This window comes from Protomyctophum parallelum (assembly GCF_964188405.1).
Source record: "Protomyctophum parallelum genome assembly, chromosome: 6".
Taxonomy (NCBI): Eukaryota; Metazoa; Chordata; class Actinopteri; order Myctophiformes; family Myctophidae; genus Protomyctophum; species Protomyctophum parallelum.
In genome coordinates, this window is record NC_139701.1 from 36141493 (window position 1) to 36161492 (window position 20000).

At 45.3% G+C, this 20000-nt stretch overlaps 1 protein-coding gene across 1 annotated transcript in view; it reads left to right on the plus strand.

Moving 5' to 3' along the window:
- fbn2b (fibrillin 2b) overlaps positions 1 to 20000 on the plus strand; it is an 89026-nt gene that overhangs the window by 30183 nt on the left and 38843 nt on the right. Inside the window, exons 7-9 of the mRNA XM_083767834.1 lie at positions 3872 to 4069; positions 9579 to 9704; positions 16008 to 16133. Coding sequence (XP_083623960.1) covers positions 3872 to 4069; positions 9579 to 9704; positions 16008 to 16133 — 450 coding nt within the window. The remainder of the gene's footprint in view (positions 1 to 3871; positions 4070 to 9578; positions 9705 to 16007; positions 16134 to 20000) is intronic.

Genomic DNA, 20000 nt, shown 5'->3' on the forward strand with positions numbered 1-20000 from the left:
TCACTGGCTTCAGTGTCTCTCTATTTCTCAACATCAGAGATGTAATGACTATAGCCCACAGCCAATACCCAAATATGCCTTATTTTTCCCCGACTTCTTCTTTCAACTTTTTTCTCTCATTTAGTCTCATTCTCTGTTGCTTAACCCGCCTTTCTTATGTTGTTCATAAACCATCTGGTACCAAATGTGGATGCATGATTCTGTTGCTGATTTTATTCGATACTTTTTTTTCAGTTTTATGTAAAGCACTCTGTAACTTAGCTTTGATAAATGTTACTATAGTAATAATAATCCTACTATAAATGTGCAAAATCTGTGTCCGTCTGTCTGTAGTTCAAATATCTCGAGAACCGACTACAACCTTGGCGCACCTAGCCGCCGACAATCTGAGGGAGTGCCGTGCCCCGAGAAGTACCCTGATGATGTCATCAATATGATGTCATAGACCTGACCTTACTAATCGTGTTCAAAAACTTATTTTACAAATATTGTCCACTACTAGTAACTTTAGTTACTAGTTACTTGTATTGCTATTACAAAATATACATTAATCACTTCAGATGCGACACATTGTGAGCTTGTATATCTGCTATTTTCAAAACAAAAGTATTCATTTGAAAACTTGAAATGGGACATTTCTGCATAATGAGCACTTTTACTTTTAGTACTTTAAAGGTATATTCAGTGATTTCACTCAAAAAACCTTAGGTTTCGTTTTTGGCTGTGGGACCCAGCCTTTCGCCCAATCAGGATAGAGAGTCAAAAACGGTACGTTTTTTTGACCCCCAGGGGTTAACTGGGGACAGGGAGGAACTTCTTATATGGTCAGCACACTCTATAGTAGGGAGGATTATCACAACAAAACAAAAAAATAAGTGATATTTGAATTAAGTGAAATCACTGAATATACCTTTAAGTACATTTTGATGCCGATACTTTTGTACTTTTACTCAAGTACATTCCAGACTTTTACTTGTAACGGAGTAGTTCTACATTGCAGTATTGATATTTTTACCTAATTAATAAATGTGAGTACTTTTTCCACCAGTGCCGTATGCATTGTATGTTGAGGGTCCAAGGAAGAGGATCACTGATTGTACAAACTACACATCATGTGTGAGTAAATGTTGGCGTCCCACTTAGCCCAGATATACCCATGTGCAACAATGGAGATGACATCACAGTCAGCTGTCCCAAATGTGGAGTTCCACAGGGCTTCAGACTGGCCTCCAAGTACTCTCTCTGTTAACGGGTACTACACCGCTACTGTCCACAAAATGCATGAATAGGATTCACTTCAGGCCTCTGAATACACCAAAAAGACATAAGCTGCAGCATTGTGTGTGTGTGTGTGTGTGTGTGTGTGTGTGTGTGTGTGTGCGTGTGCGTGTGCGTGCATTCGTTGGTGCGTACGTGCGGACACATCTGGGCCAGAGGTTGTCCCTCTGCTGTGCCGACTATGCAGGCCACATTAATCCAACCCAGATGTGAGTGGTCCGGAGCTCAGCAGTAGGTCTCAGCTGCTCAGGGGGGGAGACTTGCATTCCTGGCCACAAATTGTACAGAAAAGATTGTCAGGTCACTGGTGTGTGTGTGTGTGTGTGTGTGTGTGTGTGTGTGTGTGTGTGTGTGTGTGTGTGTGCGTGTGCGTGTGCGTGTGCGTGTGCGTGTGCGTGTGCGACAGACAGACAGACAGACAGACAGACAGAAACTTGAGGTGGGCTGGCATGAGCCTAAATCTTCGTTCTGCATGATCAGTTTGACCTACTTTATTCCCCCATCCCCATCTCTTTCTCTCCCTCATCCTCCCTCATTCCCTGTCAACGTCAAATGGATGTGATTTAGCTTTCATGTAGCACAAGGAAGCAATAAGGGCTAGTGGAGGAATCCCACAGCACAAGACACACCACCACTGAACCCTGTTTGTCTCTGTGTGGACCTCATTGTGTTCTTCTGACTGCAGGCTCCGGTTCCCCACATCTCAGGTTACCGTGGCTGTCACAGTCTTTCCCAACGGTGTATATAGCGTCTTTTTAATCTCCACTGTGACAATCTTGGCGATCTACCTTTTTAATGAAGACTGTATTAGTTTTGGCGCCGCCGCAGTGAACTTAATAAGGGCCTCCGCTGTGGGGGGAAGCCGACATTAGGTGCACCGTTGAGTTCTATTACGTGTGACTGAAGAACGGACATGATATTTGCTGAAAATGGTTTCAGCATGAGGTCATTGTGTCTGATTCCTGAAGTGCAGTTAACGTGATTATGTTGTTAGTTTGCTAACTGCAGTGCAGCGTGCGGGCAAGGTACCAACATTTTGTACCTTGCACTTTGTCTTCAACTTTCCTGTGAAATCAGGATGAATGTGACATATTCAAACACCTGATGCTGAGTGGAGAGCTCAGTCTGGTTCCGTTTGGTATGGTCCGGCTAATTAGATAGTTTCCTGAACTGGACCATACAGGTTGGATAGTTCTGATGGGACACCGCTGCGGCAGGTCCTGGTCCTTACTCCTTAGACAAGCAGGCTTCTTTCCTTTGAACAGTATTTTTCAAATATGTTTACTAAGCAGTGCTTCGAAGTTCAGGAGTTCAGTTTGGTTTGGTTTGGTTAAGCAGTGTGGAAATACCTACAGGAATGTTTGCCATGCGATAATTGTTATTGATGGGAACTAGCGATCCCACCCTCTTATTAGGTGGATTATCTTATTACATCCTTGGAAATAGAAGCCACCACTGTTCAGCTCCACGCCAGAGTTAACACTGTGGAATGTGCTTCAGCTCAGCATACATCAGCCCACTTGGTTAACTTTAGCAGTTTAGAGTCATAGCAACTCTAGCACTCTGCTCTTAATTTAAAATTATCTAAACTACGGTATGCCCCATTTTAGGTTTATACCTATGACCTTTGTGAGGATGTGAAGGATTTGAGCTTTGAATGGATGAATGAAAGAAAGAATGAATGAATTCTTATCCAAAGGATAGTAAAGTTCAATCAAATGGTGCAGAAGTGGAAAAAGTATTGTGTTGTCTATCCTCAAATCACCTTTTAACCACTTCTTAAACCCTGGGTTAGTGGGTTCCCCCAGGGGTCTATATTTGCCCCATTTTTGTTTTACCCTATACACTAAATAGCTGATCTACAAGCTCACAATATGTCTCATTGTGAGCTTGTATAGATCTCCTATCTTCACAGAATCTTCACCTATTACGACATGCCCAGAAACGCAATGGATTCAAGTGGTTAAAGCTGTATAAACATGCCTTTTCACTGCCATTACTCTTTTTTCCATTTGAAGGGAATATTTAGTTAAAAACAAAAGCTCTACTGTATACATCTGTTTTGTTTAAAAAAGGGGGAAAAAAAGGAAGGAAAGATTATAATTCAGATATTATGTGGGATTGACTTTATAGAGGAAGAGAAAGAACATCCGCACACTAGTTTCTAGAGCTCCATGAGACTTACTTTATTTAGAGGAAACAAATTGCAACGTTTCGAGTTTTCGACTAGATCTTCATCAGGCAAATAATGCCAGATGAAGATGTTTACATTGATGCCTGACATCCAGCACCTGGCCTAAATATAGACATTGAGATGTGCACACAATCTTCTCTGTGGATTGACTTTATAACAATGTACTTATTTTTGACCTACATTTTCTACTACAGTTATATGTTCTCCAAAGAAACCATAGTTAAGATAAGTTTGTGGCTGTCTCTTTTTTTTGTATCATTTTAAATGAAATTCCCCCATAATATCCTTTGTAGGATTCCAGCAACTTTAGCTCCTGCTGTTTTGGAGAAAACAAACAGAGTGAATTATTACATTAATAATGAACACATTATGATGAATGATGTCTCCCTTGTGCTCCAGACTACCGGACCGGGCCTTGCTTCACCCAGGTGAACAACCAGATGTGTCAGGGTCAGCTGAGTGGCATCGTCTGCACCAAGACCCTCTGCTGCGCCACCATTGGCCGGGCGTGGGGCCACCCCTGTGAGCAGTGCCCCGCCCAGCCACACCCGTGTAGGCGAGGGTTCATCCCCAACATTCGCACTGGAGCCTGCCAAGGTCTGTAGAATGAACAATGTTACCCGTCTGTTTCTCTCTCTCTGTCTCTCTCTCTGTGTGTCTCTCTCTCTCTCTCTCTCTCTCTCTCTCTCTCTCTACCTGTCTCTCTCTCTACATATCTCTTGTTTTCCCTGTATCTGTTTCTCTGTCTCTCATTCAATAACTCATCCATGCACTCTCACGCACGCACGCACGCACGCACGCACGCACGCACGCACGCACGCACGCACACAGACACACACACACACACACACACACACACCATGTGCAGATTATGAACACACCTGGCGGATCGTCTTGTGGGCGCACACATATTGAGCACACACATATGTACACGTAGACAGACCTACACACGTATGTACACGACGTGGACACTTCCAAACGAGCACAAGCTGTGTCACCACAACAAACCGCGTAACCATCACTTTATCTGTCGGCATCTCAGCTGCGGTTCAAACAACATCCCCTGCCCAGAATCAACAACACGGAGTGAGTTTACATGCACACAGACGTCCAGACACGAGCTCACATCCTGCTTACGGACTGTGTGTATATGTACCTTGATGTCCCCGTCACCAATACCCCACCGCACACGACAAAACGGCATATTCTGAATACCATGGGTACGAAATATATGCACACGGCAGGAGTATAAACAATGACGTTTTCATGTTTTTTTACACCTCAGTGTTCAGGGAGGCCATTTTTGGGGAAGTAATGTACCTTTACAGTACCTACTGAACCACGTAACCCCTATATGGTTGAATGAAGTCCCTCATAGTGTCTTTTCCGTTTTCTGTTAACGTGGGGAAAGCTCTCGCTGAAAATAGCCGCTCGTCGATTGGCTGTTTTCTGCAACAGTCTTCCCCACAATAAGGATGTTTAAGTGGTTAAGACCCTCGGGAAGTAAATTCAATGATTTGTTTATAAACACATCGTGCATGTTAAATTGTCATGGCTGAAAACGGGTAAACATTCTGGGAACTGTGTTTTACAGAATCTTGTTATGATATTTTGGGCGGGGTTGAAATCAGACCTGATGACGCACCACGACCTTGTGCTCCAATCAATCATAAGTGCATTGCCGTCATTGAGCTGGTAGAGTTTTTGTTTTTGCCACACAACCCTGTTGTGTGACGGAGCACAAAGCACAGTAGTAAGTAACCTTGCCGAGCCATGAGGCCCATAGGGCAGGAGCCTATCTCCTGTTTCTGTAGCCATGAGGCCCATAGGGCAGGAGCCTATCTCCTGTTTCTGTAGCCATGAGGCCCATAGGGCAGGAGCCTATCTCCTGTTTCTGTAGCCATGAGGCCCATAGGGCAGGAGCCTATCTCCTGTTTCTGTAGCCATGAGGCCCATAGGGCAGGAGCCTATCTCCTGTTTCTGTAGCCATGAGGCCCATAGGGCAGGAGCCTATCTCCTGTTTCTGTAGCCATGAGGCCCATAGGGCAGGAGCCTATCTCCTGTTTCTGTAGCCATGAGGCCCATAGGGCAGGAGCCTATCTCCTGTTTCTGTAGCCATGAGGCCCATAGGGCAGGAGCCTATCTCCTGTTTATGTAGCCATGAGGCCCATAGGGCAGGAGCCTATCTCCTGTTTCTGTAGCCATGAGGCCCATAGGGCAGGAGCCATGAGGCCCATAGGGCAGGAGCCTATCTCCTGTTTCTGTAGCCATGAGGCCCATAGGGCAGGAGCCTATCTCCTGTTTCTGTAGCCATGAGGCCCATAGGGCAGGAGCCTATCTCCTGTTTATGTAGCCATGAGGCCCATAGGGCAGGAGCCTATCTCCTGTTTATGTAGCCATGAGGCCCATAGGGCAGGAGCCTATCTCCTGTTTCTGTAGCCATGAGGCCCATAGGGCAGGAGCCTATCTCCTGTTTCTGTAGCCATGAGGCCCATAGGGCAGGAGCCTATCTCCTGTTTCTGTAGCCATGAGGCCCATAGGGCAGGAGCCTATCTCCTGTTTCTGTAGCCATGAGGCCCATAGGGCAGGAGCCTATCTCCTGTTTCTGTAGCCATGAGGCCCATAGGGCAGGAGCCTATCTCCGTGAGGCAGCTTGATGTACAAGTACATCCCCTGGACATGACGCTAGTATGTCGCAGGGACTTACCCCCAATCCAACCCTTGATGCTGAGTGTCAAGCAGGGAGGCATTGGGTCCCATTTTTAGAGTATTTGGTATGACCCGGCCGGGGATTGAACCCCGACCTCCCAGTCTCAGGGTGGACACTCTAACCACAAGGCCACTGAGCTACAAAGCACAGTACTACCACAACCCTGTTGTATGACAGAGCACAGTACAGTACAGTACTACCACAGCCCTGTTGTATGACAGAGCACAGTACAGTACAGTACTACCACAGCCCTGTTGTATGACAGAGCACAGTACAGTACAGTACAGTACTACCACAACCCTGTTGTATGACAGAGCACAGTACAGTACAGTACAGTACTACCACAGCCCTGTTGTATGACAGAGCACAGTACAGTACAGTACTACCACAGCCCTGTTGTATGACAGAGCACAGTACAGTACAGTACAGTACTACCACACACAGTGACTGGACACCAAGGAGACGACAGAGTCTGGGTGATCCCATTCAGAACAAATACCCGTCACAGTCCCATGTTACCCCAAAACACACATATCAACATAAATCAGCAAATGAACAACAACATGCCGCCCCAATGCACCCAGCGTTCAGATCAGAGAGAACAAAGGGAATACCCCTATTTGAAACGATTTTCATTAAATTACAAAATAATACAAATACAAATACAAACGGGATAATTAAATGTACAGCTTCTAATCAAAATGCTGGTGATTACAAAGGGTTACTCTTTTCACTGTCAAAAGATAGTACCCGTATGCTAATATCAGCATATTTAAGCTCCTCACTTATGTTTTCCATAAGGAGGGTATGAGTTTCTGCTGCATATTCTTTTGTTTGAAACCAGGTCTAGCATTTCCATGTGCCAGTCAACAGAACACTTGACTGAAGATCATAATATTAGTAACAACATTATCCATGGAAGCAGAGAGCAGACTCATTGTAGCACATGAATAGTTTCCTGTCTGACACAGTTTGTATACACACTGTTGATAATTTGCTTATCAGTGTTTAGCAGACCACACATGCACACAGCTGCATACAGCAGTATTGGACTTCAAAGTCGAATGGGAGAGACGGGATAAAACCGAGAACAAAAGAGAAAGAGATGGAGTGCAAATACAGTATGAACCGAGTTTCACCTTCCTCCATCAACATCCTCCTGCTCGAGACCTCAGACCTCAGACCAGTGTCTGTCTGTGTAAAGTGTAAACTAATTCTGTCTCTGTGCGTGCGTGCGTGCGTGTCTTGCACTCAGTCCTCTCTTCAAGCCCATCTAATTAACTTCATGCCTGACCACTTGACGAGGCAATAAGCCTACATCAATATATGACACATACAGAGGTCATGTCAATATATGACACATACAGAGGTCATGTCAATATATGACACATACAGAGGTCATGTCCCTATGCAGTTGTAGTTGCATGTTGCCCAGCTAGGTTCTCAGTCGGCCCCCAGCCCAGTACCACGCACATGGACCCACCCTACCTCTCCGGGGGGATTGTAATGGACCGGTACATGTCTCGAGAGCTAACGCCCTCATCGAAAGTGGTTTCTTTTTAGACCATATACTGTTCTCATTTTCAACCTGTTGAGAGCAGTGTAATAAGTCATGACAATGATGACATGTAGGGCAAAGGGATACAGCCTCCTCTCACTATATAAAAGGCTCTGAGGCACACAAGCCATTAAAGCCAAGTATTACAAATGATCATATTTAACTATATAAGGTTACAGTATTGGAATTCCCATTCCAATATTTGCCTTTAAACACATATTAGTATTGGGGCTAGTACCCCACTTTAATGCTGATGATCTAACGACGTATCAACCACCATGTTGGTGGTGCCAACCTGATAAATAAACGGAAATTCTTCAATAAGCGATACCAAAGCGTTACACCACTGGGCCATCATTCGCAATATTCTCAGACATCACTTGAGGTCTTTATACACTTTTTCTACTGCCCAAAAAGTTTAAACAGACCGGGGAGTCTGAGCAGTCATGAGATTTACCCAGTTCTGTTCCCATCGATTTATCTTACTCTAAAAATCAGTCTCTCTCTCTCTCTCTCTCTCTCTCTCTCTCTCTTTATATTCCACTCTCTTGCCACCTCTGTCTCTCTCTCACTCTCTCTCTAACTCTTACACACACAAACCCACACAGACCAAAGGAGACACCTAATCGCTTGAGAGCCTCGAGCAGAGTCTTGCTGGCAGCAGTACAAAGCACACATGACCATGAATCCAAATGTAAGGGTTGCATTCCAAGCTGCATCAGGATGTTGGCCAGTCCTCTCTATCTCCTTCTCTCTCTCTCTCTCTCTCTCTCTCTCTCTCTTGCTCAGCCGTTGGCAAAGAGTGTTCCTCAACACCATAAGATACTGTATTTCCAGCCTTTGTTAAAAAGGAGCAGAAGTTGAAGGTATTTGAATGATTAGAAACAGCCTGTGTGTGTGTGTGTGTGTGTGTGTGTGTGTGTGTGTGCGTGTGTGTGTGTGTGTGTGTGTGTGCGTGTGTGTTTGTGTGTGTGCGTGCGTGCAGAATGTCCACATGTGTGCGCGCGTGCCTGCCAGCTTGTGTGCATGTGTGCTTGTGGAGGCCTTGGCTGCACCTTTCCAATCACTGCCAACATCCCGCTTACTGACTGGCACTGAGGTGAAGTAAGCCGTATGTGTGTGTGTGTGTGTGTGAGTGTGTGTGTGTGTGTGCATGCATGCATGCATGCGTGCGTGCGTGCGTGCATGCGTGGGTGATGACCTAGGAAGGATCAGAGGTTTCCCTCTCACCACGACTACTCCAGAACCAACCCACTGACATATCCCCAGTAGACAGCAGTGACTCATATTGAATACTGGGAAATATGTTTATATTTGAAGCCATTTCCTGTTCAAACAAGAACTGCAGTTGGGCTGTCTGGTAGTGGTCTTACCAAGTTATTCCCTGTTCTCTCCTCCCCACACCCTATTTCAAAATGTCTGAGAGTGGCCGACAATGTCTTAGTGGCCGAGAGCAAATATGTTCCATGCATCATTTTTATGATTGATTACAGTGTTGTAAATGTATTGTAATGAAGTACAGAGTACTCGAAACCACAGAGACCCCACCTAAATGATGTATTTTATGGACTCTGTAGTCTGTATGACTTTGTGTTAGTGTGCAGTAAAGCTTTAGTAGTTTTCAGCTTATTAAGAGCGCTGCATAGGGGGCATCTCTTAAACCAGGAGAAAGTACATTTCAGTATATGCTCTGCAGAAGCTATTAACTTTATTCGTCTAAACTAGGGCAGTTTTAAATGTTTATTTGATTTATATGGACTTAAGAGTTTCTCTCTGCTTCTTTCCCCTTCTCCCCCTCTTGTTTGTCTGCTCCTTTCTCTTACATCTCCGTCTGTCAGACGTGGACGAGTGCCAGGCCGTGCCAGGTCTTTGTGCAGGAGGCAACTGCATCAACACGGTGGGATCCTATGAGTGTAAATGCCCTGCTGGCCACCGCCAGAGTGAGACCAGTCACAAATGTGAAGGTAAGAGCCTTATGCATTGCCACATATATTGATAGAGCAGCTCCAGTCTGAACATTGTGTTCCCAAATACCTTGAATGCCGCATCAAAATGCTAATATGAAGCTGGCATACATACACCCCCTGCCCCTATACATACACCCCTACTGTCATGTCAATAGTTTTGACACCCCACTTGGTGCTTCTCAATATTTTAGTTGGATTGGAACTATAAAATGGACAATAATTTATCTTTTTAAGGTAAGGTTTTCCTTACCTTAGCTATAACAAGTAGGCTATAGCACCTTGTATTACCCTGAGGTAAACTTAGTTTTAGACTTTATGCACAATATCATACACAACAACTGTACAGCACATATTCAATTAGCAATTTCAACTAAATCAAACGACAGCGTTGGATGTTATAAAACCCATTCTGTTCATAAAGAAGCTGTCCTAACCGAGCAGTTATCTATCACCTATTTCCAAAGTTTCCTGTACGTGGTTTGACCGACAGTGTGAGGATCCATTGGAGATAGGAGGTTTAGACAGAGGCACAGACGTAAAGGGTGTTTAATACCACTGATTTATATATTAAAAAAATAAAAAGGGTGATGGTTTCTGCCCGACAGAGACGGTAACAACTTAAGTCAAGGTCTACTTGTCCTTGTACATTTGTCTTTTGCGAGCTCAATTGAATTCGGTGTTGATTTAATTTATAATTAAAATTCGATTTTGAGTTACTGGGAGTGGGGAGAGACAGGTTGAGGATTTTGCACTGACGCCAGTAACCTATAGTTTGTGTAAAGTCCACAAAGGGGCGGGAACCCCTTTTTGTTGTTAGCATTACTTATGGCTGCTTTAGCTATTTAAAAATAGCAGATCTACAAGCTCATAGCGCGCCACCGAGTGGCGCGCTACGAGCTTGTCGGTCTGCTATTTCTTGAAAAATCAAAGAACGACTGACATAGAAACATAGCTTTTTCAGAAAACTGTCAGGATGTAGATGACATTTTTAGAATCTGATCTCAGGTCAGAATGATAACTGTCAGGATGTAGAAGACATTTTTAGAATCTGATCTCAGGTCAGAATGATAACTGTCAGGATGTAGAAGACATTTTTAGAATCTGATCTCAGGTCAGAATGGGTTAATGGTGTGGACACATTGAGATGTGGATTGAGCATGAGTCTAGTTGGACAGACACACTTAGCGCGGAGTGGGGTCACATTACTATGTGTTGATTGGACGGAATTTAAACGATGCCCAGCAGGGAAAACAGCCGACAGTTAGCCTAGCGGGGGTTGTGGCTCTTGGACAGTTAGCCTAGCGGGGGTTGTGGCTCTTGGACAGTTAGCCTAGCGGGGGTTGTGGCTCTTGGACCGAAGCCTATGTGTTCTCAGTCTTCTGGGGAGGATGACCGAAAGCTCTTAAACTGTTCTGGCCAGATGACATGACAGTCTACTGAACAAGGCCAAGACTGAACTGTCGACTGTAGTTTTGTAACAGCGTTCGAGATACTGAACCCCAAAACGTAGCCAGAAAAGATAAGAACTCGAAGTGTGTCATACATTCTAAGCTGTGACTGTGACTGGAAACTGCAGTTACCTCTTCCAGATCCATGACAGGCTATTAGAGCGGAGATGCATGAGGCTCATGTCCCCGATTCATAATTTATGCTCCAATGAGTCAATGAGGAAACTGAGGGGGATGACATCACTGGATTCATATGAATCCCAGGGTTGTGTTGTGGTTTTGGGTCAAGTCCATGCCTCGTTACTTACAGTAAGCAGACTGGAGGTGCTGAGCACGGTTTGGGTGGGGACCTTGTAGTCACATTCCAACCGTTGCCTACAATACCAAGAGGGTTGTGCAATCGTAGCATCCCAAAAGACACTGTTGGCTGAACTAGGGCAGGCGTAGTCATTATCAGCACACCAGGAGCTGCGAATTTTATAGAAACTAATAATACAACATGCATGCATGTACAAACGCCGACACGCATGCAGACACAGACAGACATTTGAAACACATACAACTACAAACAGAGAGTACATATAAATGCACACACATTTGGTCTAAAAACGCTTAATCAAATGTCCATTAACATGCTCATTAATTGTAGAGACCACCCCCCTATCTCGTTTAGTCTCATTACTTGCCTCAGTAAACTGATTAATATGTGGCGAGTGAGAAGAGAACAGCTGGGAGGGAGCCTTGGGGTCACTCCGGGGTAAGAGACCTGTAGAATTGCATAGAAATGCATGTGCACGACAGATACACACGCACGCACACGCACACTGCTGCTGTTGTTTATTTCCCAGCCAGGCAGCCACATTTCTTGATTTTATTCCTCTAAAGGTGCGTTCAGACTTGGATGGTTACATCGGCACGATTACATACAAAGTCAATGCAAAGACGAGAAGCTGCGCGAGCGCCGCAAACGGGCGTGGCTCGACCTGGCGCAGCACAAACGGGACCAAACCGAGGCCAATATTTAAATTCAAGTCTGAACGCACCTTAATGCCACAGGAAGGAGAGTGATTCAATTTAAATGTAAGCAGTTTAGGACATTTCTCACACTCTTGTTTTCATATATTCATTTTGTATGAAAGAGATTGGACTTAGTGGAAAAGAAAATTGCTGCTCAACTCAAATACAGTTTCATTTTACAAGTTGAACTCTAGTAAATTGGGCCCCAACCCCAAAGCGGATCTAGCTGTGAATCATCATTGTGTGGTTGACTCAAAGTGGGCAGAGGGGGGGGGGGGGGGGGACACTTTCCTCACAGAACTGAGATCTACGTTCGACACTGCAAAATCTTGAGTCTTAATTTATGTATGTTAATTTAATTTAACCCAATAAAATCTGGAAAGCATCTGTGTCACTTTAAATTTTAAACATTTAACCATTCTTTTTTTTACTTTGGCTATTCAAAAATAGCAGATATACAAGCTCATAGCGCTACGAGCTTGTAGATCTGCTATTCTGTCCGGACCAAATTGATCAACTCACATCTTCTACAGCAGTGGTTCCCAAAGTGGGGTCCGGGGACCCCCAGGGGTCCTTGAGGGAGTTCCAGGGGGTCCCCAGCTAAATGATAGTTAGGAACCAAATGAACCCTTATGGGTCTGTAACTCAGAGTGTGTACAAATGGAACCAAATGGACCATTTGTACACTCTCAGAGTTAAATTAACTTAAGTTTTACAATATAAATTGGGGTCTCAGAGATAGAAATGCCATTAAATGGGGGTCCGTAGCCTAACGCTTATGGGGGGTCTGTCCCTGGCATATCTTTTCAAATGGGGGTCCGCGGGCTAATTAGTGTCAATTTGGGGTTCCTTGACATGAAAAAGTTTGGGAATCACTGTCCTACAGGGCCCTGGAACAAAATGTTTTGAGATTGGGTCGGCGGCCAAATCCATTGGTTTGAGAACCACTAAAACTCAGGCTTTTACATTTCTCCAAATGGATATTATAGTTATAGATCCATATGGAGTCACAGACCCTTATCAGTCGATTTGGTTCAATTTGTAGAGTAGTGATTATGATCACAGAGGATTCGACTGTGTACAGCTGATGTACTGGGGGAAACAAATAGTTAATATCTTTAATCGCGAATCTGCAGGGAACCCACATTTGGTGCAATCTCGCAGACAATCAGTTCAGATCCTCGGGGAGAGACGTTTTTATGGAAATGCCCTCGTAGTTAATGCACAAACACAGCCTCACTCAGTGAAAGCTGGCCCAGTTGACTTAAAGCGGAGTTTTGGTAGTGGTTGAGATAAATTGCAGTTAAGATGTCAAGGGCTGCCTGATGGTTTAGGGCATAATTAACAACCCACCTGGTTCCAGAGTCCCTTTTTAGCTCACATATATGCCTCACAATATGTCTTTCTTTCCCCCCTCCACCTCTCTTTCCCCCTATCCTTCTCCTTTTTCACTCCCTCCATTTTCTTTCCATAAATACAGCCTTTTGGCCCAAAACCAGCTGTTAGAACTGAACAAAGAAGCGCTTACGGCATCTGGGAGACTTTCTCATTACACACATGCGTGCACACATGCGTGCACACACACACACACACACACACACACACACACACACACACACACACACACACACACACACACACACACAGAGACCTCCCCGCTGCTTTGACACATGCAGTCAGACACACATATTTGCGGTGTTAAAAAAATACACACATTATGTATTGCAACCACACCTTTTCCCACTTTGTACAATGATATAAATGATGCATTATGTAAGGTAATTTTACTTACTGCCACGTGCCAACAGTTCATGCACACACATATGCAACCTCCCTCCCTACACACACACAAACGCACGCACGCACGTGCGCACACGCACACATACACACGCACACAAGCAGACATACGCAGACGTTGTGGCTTTGATGGCGGGGCAGTGGTCATTTATCCAGGTGGCAGATGTTTGATCCTGCAGTCTTGCAGTATGTCTGTCTGTGTGTAGAGTGTACAGTCTGGTATAGCGTCTACTGCTGCTGCTGACACAAGGTTTACTTGGCTGGGAGCGTTTACGGCCTCAACAGGGCCTTTTACCGGTGCTGTCGGACAGTAGTCAGCAGGGGAGGAACAGCCTCTTAGCTCCCCGCAGCGGGCGTCGTCACGCACACAGAGAGAAACACACACACGCAAGGAAAGATCAGAGCAAACACGCTGATGTACGGTTCTCTCTTTCTTTAAGACTCCTCGAAACACACACACCCACATCCACCGTCGTTGACACCACACACACACACCACTAACTGTTACTGTACACCCGCTCCCTGCTGTCCCAGACACACGCTCACACGCTCCACCTCCTCCCATGCTAACTGTCCATTCTCCACACACCCTGTGTCTACTCGGTACACCCGCATGTTGTAATTATGCCCCATAGCGGGGCAGTGATTATGTATGCATATAAATAAGCGTGACACATCATAAAAACCCAATACTTCTTCCTGGAACCACACTTTAAGTTTACACCGTCGTGGGGCAGCAAGGGGGGCCCCTCATACTGAATAATAATAAATATGTCCTAATATATACCGTCATAAAGAGCACCACACCGAGGTGGGCCTTGCCAAGCGCTGTTAGCCAGGTATACCAAACCCTAGGTTGGTCTGTATGGGTTGGCAGTTTGGCACAGCCCTGACGGTTGCCAACCCATACAGACCGGCGTGAAAGAATAATGCTCTGTTCCCGACTAATAATATTGCTTTTCCCTCGAGTGACTCATTTTAAGTGTTTCTCAGTATAACGACGGGCCTTGGTTTGAAGTTAATACCCACGCGCATCTAAACGGACAGCAGTCATAGGTTGCCTTCCTGTACGTAATTGCACAATTTCAACATGTTTTATTAGCAATACTGACTCATGGGCTGCCGTGGAGACTCAGCCAATCATGTTGAGCGCTCTGCATGAAGCAAAGATCTAACCTAACATCATGGGTTATTGGGTTCAAGGCTCGCGGCCTGCTGTGTTGATGTTATCTCTATTTACTGTTTGAAGAACACGATATAATTCTGCTCCCCGTCCTTTTTATTTCAACCTTAATACAACAACGTTTCGTCCCTCCGGGCTTTCTCAAGTCTCTATTTACTGTCTCACTAAAGCCTTGTTTAAACTGCATTGTGTGCTGGTGTCACGTGAGGAACATAGCTGATCTACAAGCTCACAATGCGGTTGCAAAACATATCGTATTATATTATTGGTTCATGTACTTTGGAAAATGTTGTAATGTTAAGAGCACTGTATCTATTTCTGTGGTGTTACATGGACTCTAACCTTTGGCTGTCTGGAACACGCTGCTGGACTGTGGTTTGGTATGATGCATTATGGGAAGTTCTCCCCATTAAGATGGAGGGGGTGTTGGGGGAACTCCCCATTTCCATTTGGAGGACTGTGAGTCAGCCACTTGTGTTAAACGTTATGAAGTCTACTGAGGTGTGCTGGAGAGATTGTTAAATGTAGCGCAGCATGACTTAAAGCACAGAGTTTCAGACTGGAGACTAACCAAAACACTTCTCTACACATGACTTAATTTTTACTTCATCAGCTCATAGTGTACATAGATCGAATTTGTATTCTCAAAGGGAGTTTCTAACGCTTCCAATGGAATAAACATACATTTAAGCCCAGTATTGCATCTTATTAGGCGTTAACAACTTGTGAACCTCGCAGCATTTTTCTTGACTTGCATAAAGAATAATCACCTACTAAGTCTGTATCTTGCAATGTGAAAAACATATGTGGTACTGCATTTACATATTGGTGTGTGTGTGTCTGTGTGTGCTTCAGACATCGACGAGTGCAGCACCATCCCAGGTGTGTGTGACGGAGGAGAGTGCACCAACACTGCAGGCAGCTACGTCTGCACCTGTCCACGAGGCTACATCACCAGCACAGATGGCTCCAGATGTGTGGGTGAGTTATGCACGCACGCACCCATGCACGCACGCACGCACGCACGCATACACACACACACACACACACACACACACACACACACACACACACACACACTCCGCTCTTTTCCTGTCTCGTTCTCTCTCTCTTCCTAGCCCCCTGGCTAGCCAAAACCCTCACATCTGGACCATAACTTCCCATACTCATCTCCTCGCCTCCGTCTCTCCTTTCCTGTGGATGGTGTTGTGATGAGTCAAGCTGGCCCCCAGGCCTGTGCCTGCCATGTGTGTGCTCGCACACGTGTGTGCTCGCTATTCGGCCTCGACAGAGTTACTTTAAAGAAATTGTTAATTAATTCAAATTAAATACATTAATTTAAATGTTAACATTTCTACTGTATCAGTCACACACACAGTATACAATACTGCACACGCGAGTGTGCATGTGTTCAAACGTGTGCTTTTACTGCAGTTACATCATATATACCCTGAAATACTACCAGGTGTTGATGTATTCCTCCCAATAATATAATGCTCTCGGTTTGAACAAAAATGGCTGCCCCAGTCAACCGCGACCAGGTGGGAATACATGATCTCACATCAGCTACAAAACCCAGCAGGATACGGCCGCTCTGTTTCCCTCTATCAGCGTCCTGACCCTCCTCTGCTGAAGTAGGCTCATGTAGTGAAGCCCGACCATTTTGATTTGCTGTAATTGAAAATTCATGTGGCCAGTCAGTCAACCCATTCAATCCTTCATTATGAATATTATATTCCCCCGGCTTGGTTTGTTTCCTAGATTTCATTTCATCCGTCTTCCATCATCTGCTGAAGGTTACAGGGCTTGTATGTTGACGTCCTGGATAAAGAATCGTGAAGAGGGAGGGGTTGGGTGGGGCCTGGTGGAGTGGGCTTGTTGTCTGGCTGCCCAAAGAACAATGGTTACACTCGCAAATAGCTTCACTGTTGCAATGGAATTTATGGAAACCTTGTATCCAAAACCCTTACTTTTCGGTTACATGGCTTTAGTTCCGACACTAATATTGGTCTGACAGTCATTAGACCGACAACCTAACCTAACCCTAACCTAACCATAACCTATAACCATAACCGCAAGCACGGGTGCAGCGCATGTTCGAGCGCTAGTCCGACCGGTGTTCCCGCAAGTCGGACTAATGCTCCGTCGTAATTACCATTATTACCACTATTATACAGTAACAAGCTCTTGTTACTTTGCATTAGTTAAATATTTATAAAACCCACAGACAGACTTGAGCATTAATTTATGATAAAAGAAAACCACATAAAAAACATGACATACTGGGTTTCTGCCTTAAAGCAGCAGTATAATATATGTTGTACATGACATACGTCTCAGTGCTGATGGTGTCTGATGTCACAGCTACTTGGACAGGGTTAGGGTCATCTGGCATCACTTATGGCAGAGGAAAACAAAAGATGACAGCACTAACGACAGCAAGGTAAGCAGCTGATGATGGAGAGGAAAGGAAATTAAGTGAACGCAACCAAGTAAGAAAGGAAGGAAACTTCATTAAGTGACAGAGAGCCTGAAGCCAATGTACGGAGGAGGACGTTATTCAAACCATATCTGTTTTTGAGATGTGTGTGTGCGTGTGTGTGTTCTGAATCGGGGCAGAGGAGAGAGAGAGAGAGAGAGAGAGAGAGAGAGAGAGATCATGATAGAGAGAGAGTGGGAAGGAGAGGATTGGGTCGGAAGTGACGGTCTGCCAACTGTGTGTGTGTGTGTGTGTGTGTGTGTGTGTGTGTGTGTGTGTGGGTGTGTGTGTGTGGGTGTGTGTGTCTGTGCGTGCGTGCGTGCGTGCGTGCGTGCGTGCGTGCGTGTGCGTGCGTGACCCATTAGTCTTGGGACTCCTCCCTAAAACACTCTGTCTGCCTTCATGCCTATCAATTCTCTTTTTCCCATCCTAACTTTTTGTCCCCTTTGTCTTCTGCCCTTTTTGTATTTGACCTGTAGGACTTATTTCTGTGCTCTCTCTCTATAACACAGTAGAGTACAGGTTGTTGACTCTGGCTCTATACTGTACATACCTGCATCTGTGTACTGGACGTTTGAACCACTTCATCAGTCTCTCCTTCTCCTTTTTGTCTTCCTTTCAGCTTCCTAACTTGACAGCCGCTACTCATACTTTCTCTGTCTCCTCCTCTAACACACACACACACACACACACGCACAAGCATGTGCACCCCACATGTTTAATTTACACTTCACTCCTTGCAGCTGACCTCTCTCTCCCCACCCCACTGACCTGAAGCGAGCCAGAGTGAGTCAAACAGACAGACAGTACTGTCCGACATGCAACCACTCCTACTGCACTTTACAGACTCCTACTGCACTGTACACTTTACAGTCTCTCTCCCTTGATAGTCTGAACTAAATTCTAGACCAAACTATGAACGCAATAGGAGGCCCACACCTACAAGCTAAACGTGGGCCGTTCAAGGCTAAAAGCAGCAACGCTGGCCAGTGAGTGTTTAGTGAGCTCTTAAGACCTGTGGTTTTGTTTTCCACCGGCCCCTGAAGTGAGTGGATTAAAACCCCACTGGTTTCCTCCTAACGTGACCCAGATTCTTTTATTAAATTCCCCAGGTTCTGTTGTGCCCATTCTTGTTTTTTCTCGTTTTTCCATTATCTCGGGCTAAAGGACTAAATATATGGTCAGGAAAGGGGCTTATTTCAACCGGCTCGATCCTTTGTTTGCTTAGCCTCAATTCTAGGAGTTGGACTGAACCAGGATGTATGGGTTTTATACACTGGAGGCCATCTCCAGGTGTGTTGGACTATAGCAGACAGTGTTCTGGCCAGCAGTAGCTGTTGGGGTGGGGGGTGGGGTGGGTTAGGGCTGGGGGGCGAATGACAGTAATCAGAGCCTAATTCCTTGTTGCACGGTGAAAGCCTGGAAAAGCCGCTGTCCAGTCAGTCAGTCTATAAAAAAACGCCTCGCCAAATGAAAGCATGTGCTCGAGTTAGTGGGGCAATGCTGGCGAGCTGGCCACGGTCTGGATTCAATCATCATCCCAATCTACAAGACCAACCCCCCCACCTCGTCTCACCCCACCCTCACCGTTTTTAATTCACACAACACCCCTCCCTCACTATCCTCCGCCATGCCCCCAGCTAGTCGAGTCCTTTGGGAAGGTTTTGAGGTTCTGCGTATTTGTGTGTATGCGACGTGGATTCCAATGAACCACAGTTTTTTAAATCTGTGTCTGTGTATGTGCATGCATTATGTATAATGAATATGTGGTTCCAGACACTGTATAGCCAGTCATGTCCTGTTTAATTGGCTGGGATTGGTACACATGGAGTTGATTTATTCCAGATTGTTGGCTCATTAGCAGAGTTAATCGACTTGCAACGTGCACACGCGCGCACCCACCCACCCACCCACCCACACACACACACACACACACACACACACACACACACACACCCTCTGCGCGTTTTCCTCTTCTTCCTTTCCACACAAATGTTCACTTTCTCAATCAACACACATGCACAAACATGCACACGAGTTTAACACTTCCCTTTTTTTTTTTACTAATCATTGGCCTACTGTATGTTTATCTCTGTCTTTCTGCCTCTTTTCTCTAACACACGCGCGCGCACATGACACACACACACACACACACACACACACACACACACACACACAGAGAAAGAGACACATGTTTTAGCCTCACACATGCTCTTTGAACCACAGCCCTGACTCCCACCCCACTGACCCTGACCCGGAACAGTGTATTAAACAGGACCCCCTTTTAGGAGGCCCTTCAGATGCCCGTAGTTATTCCCGCAACCCCAGGCAACCTTTCCCACTTCCAGCCCATAAAGTAACTTCCTCTC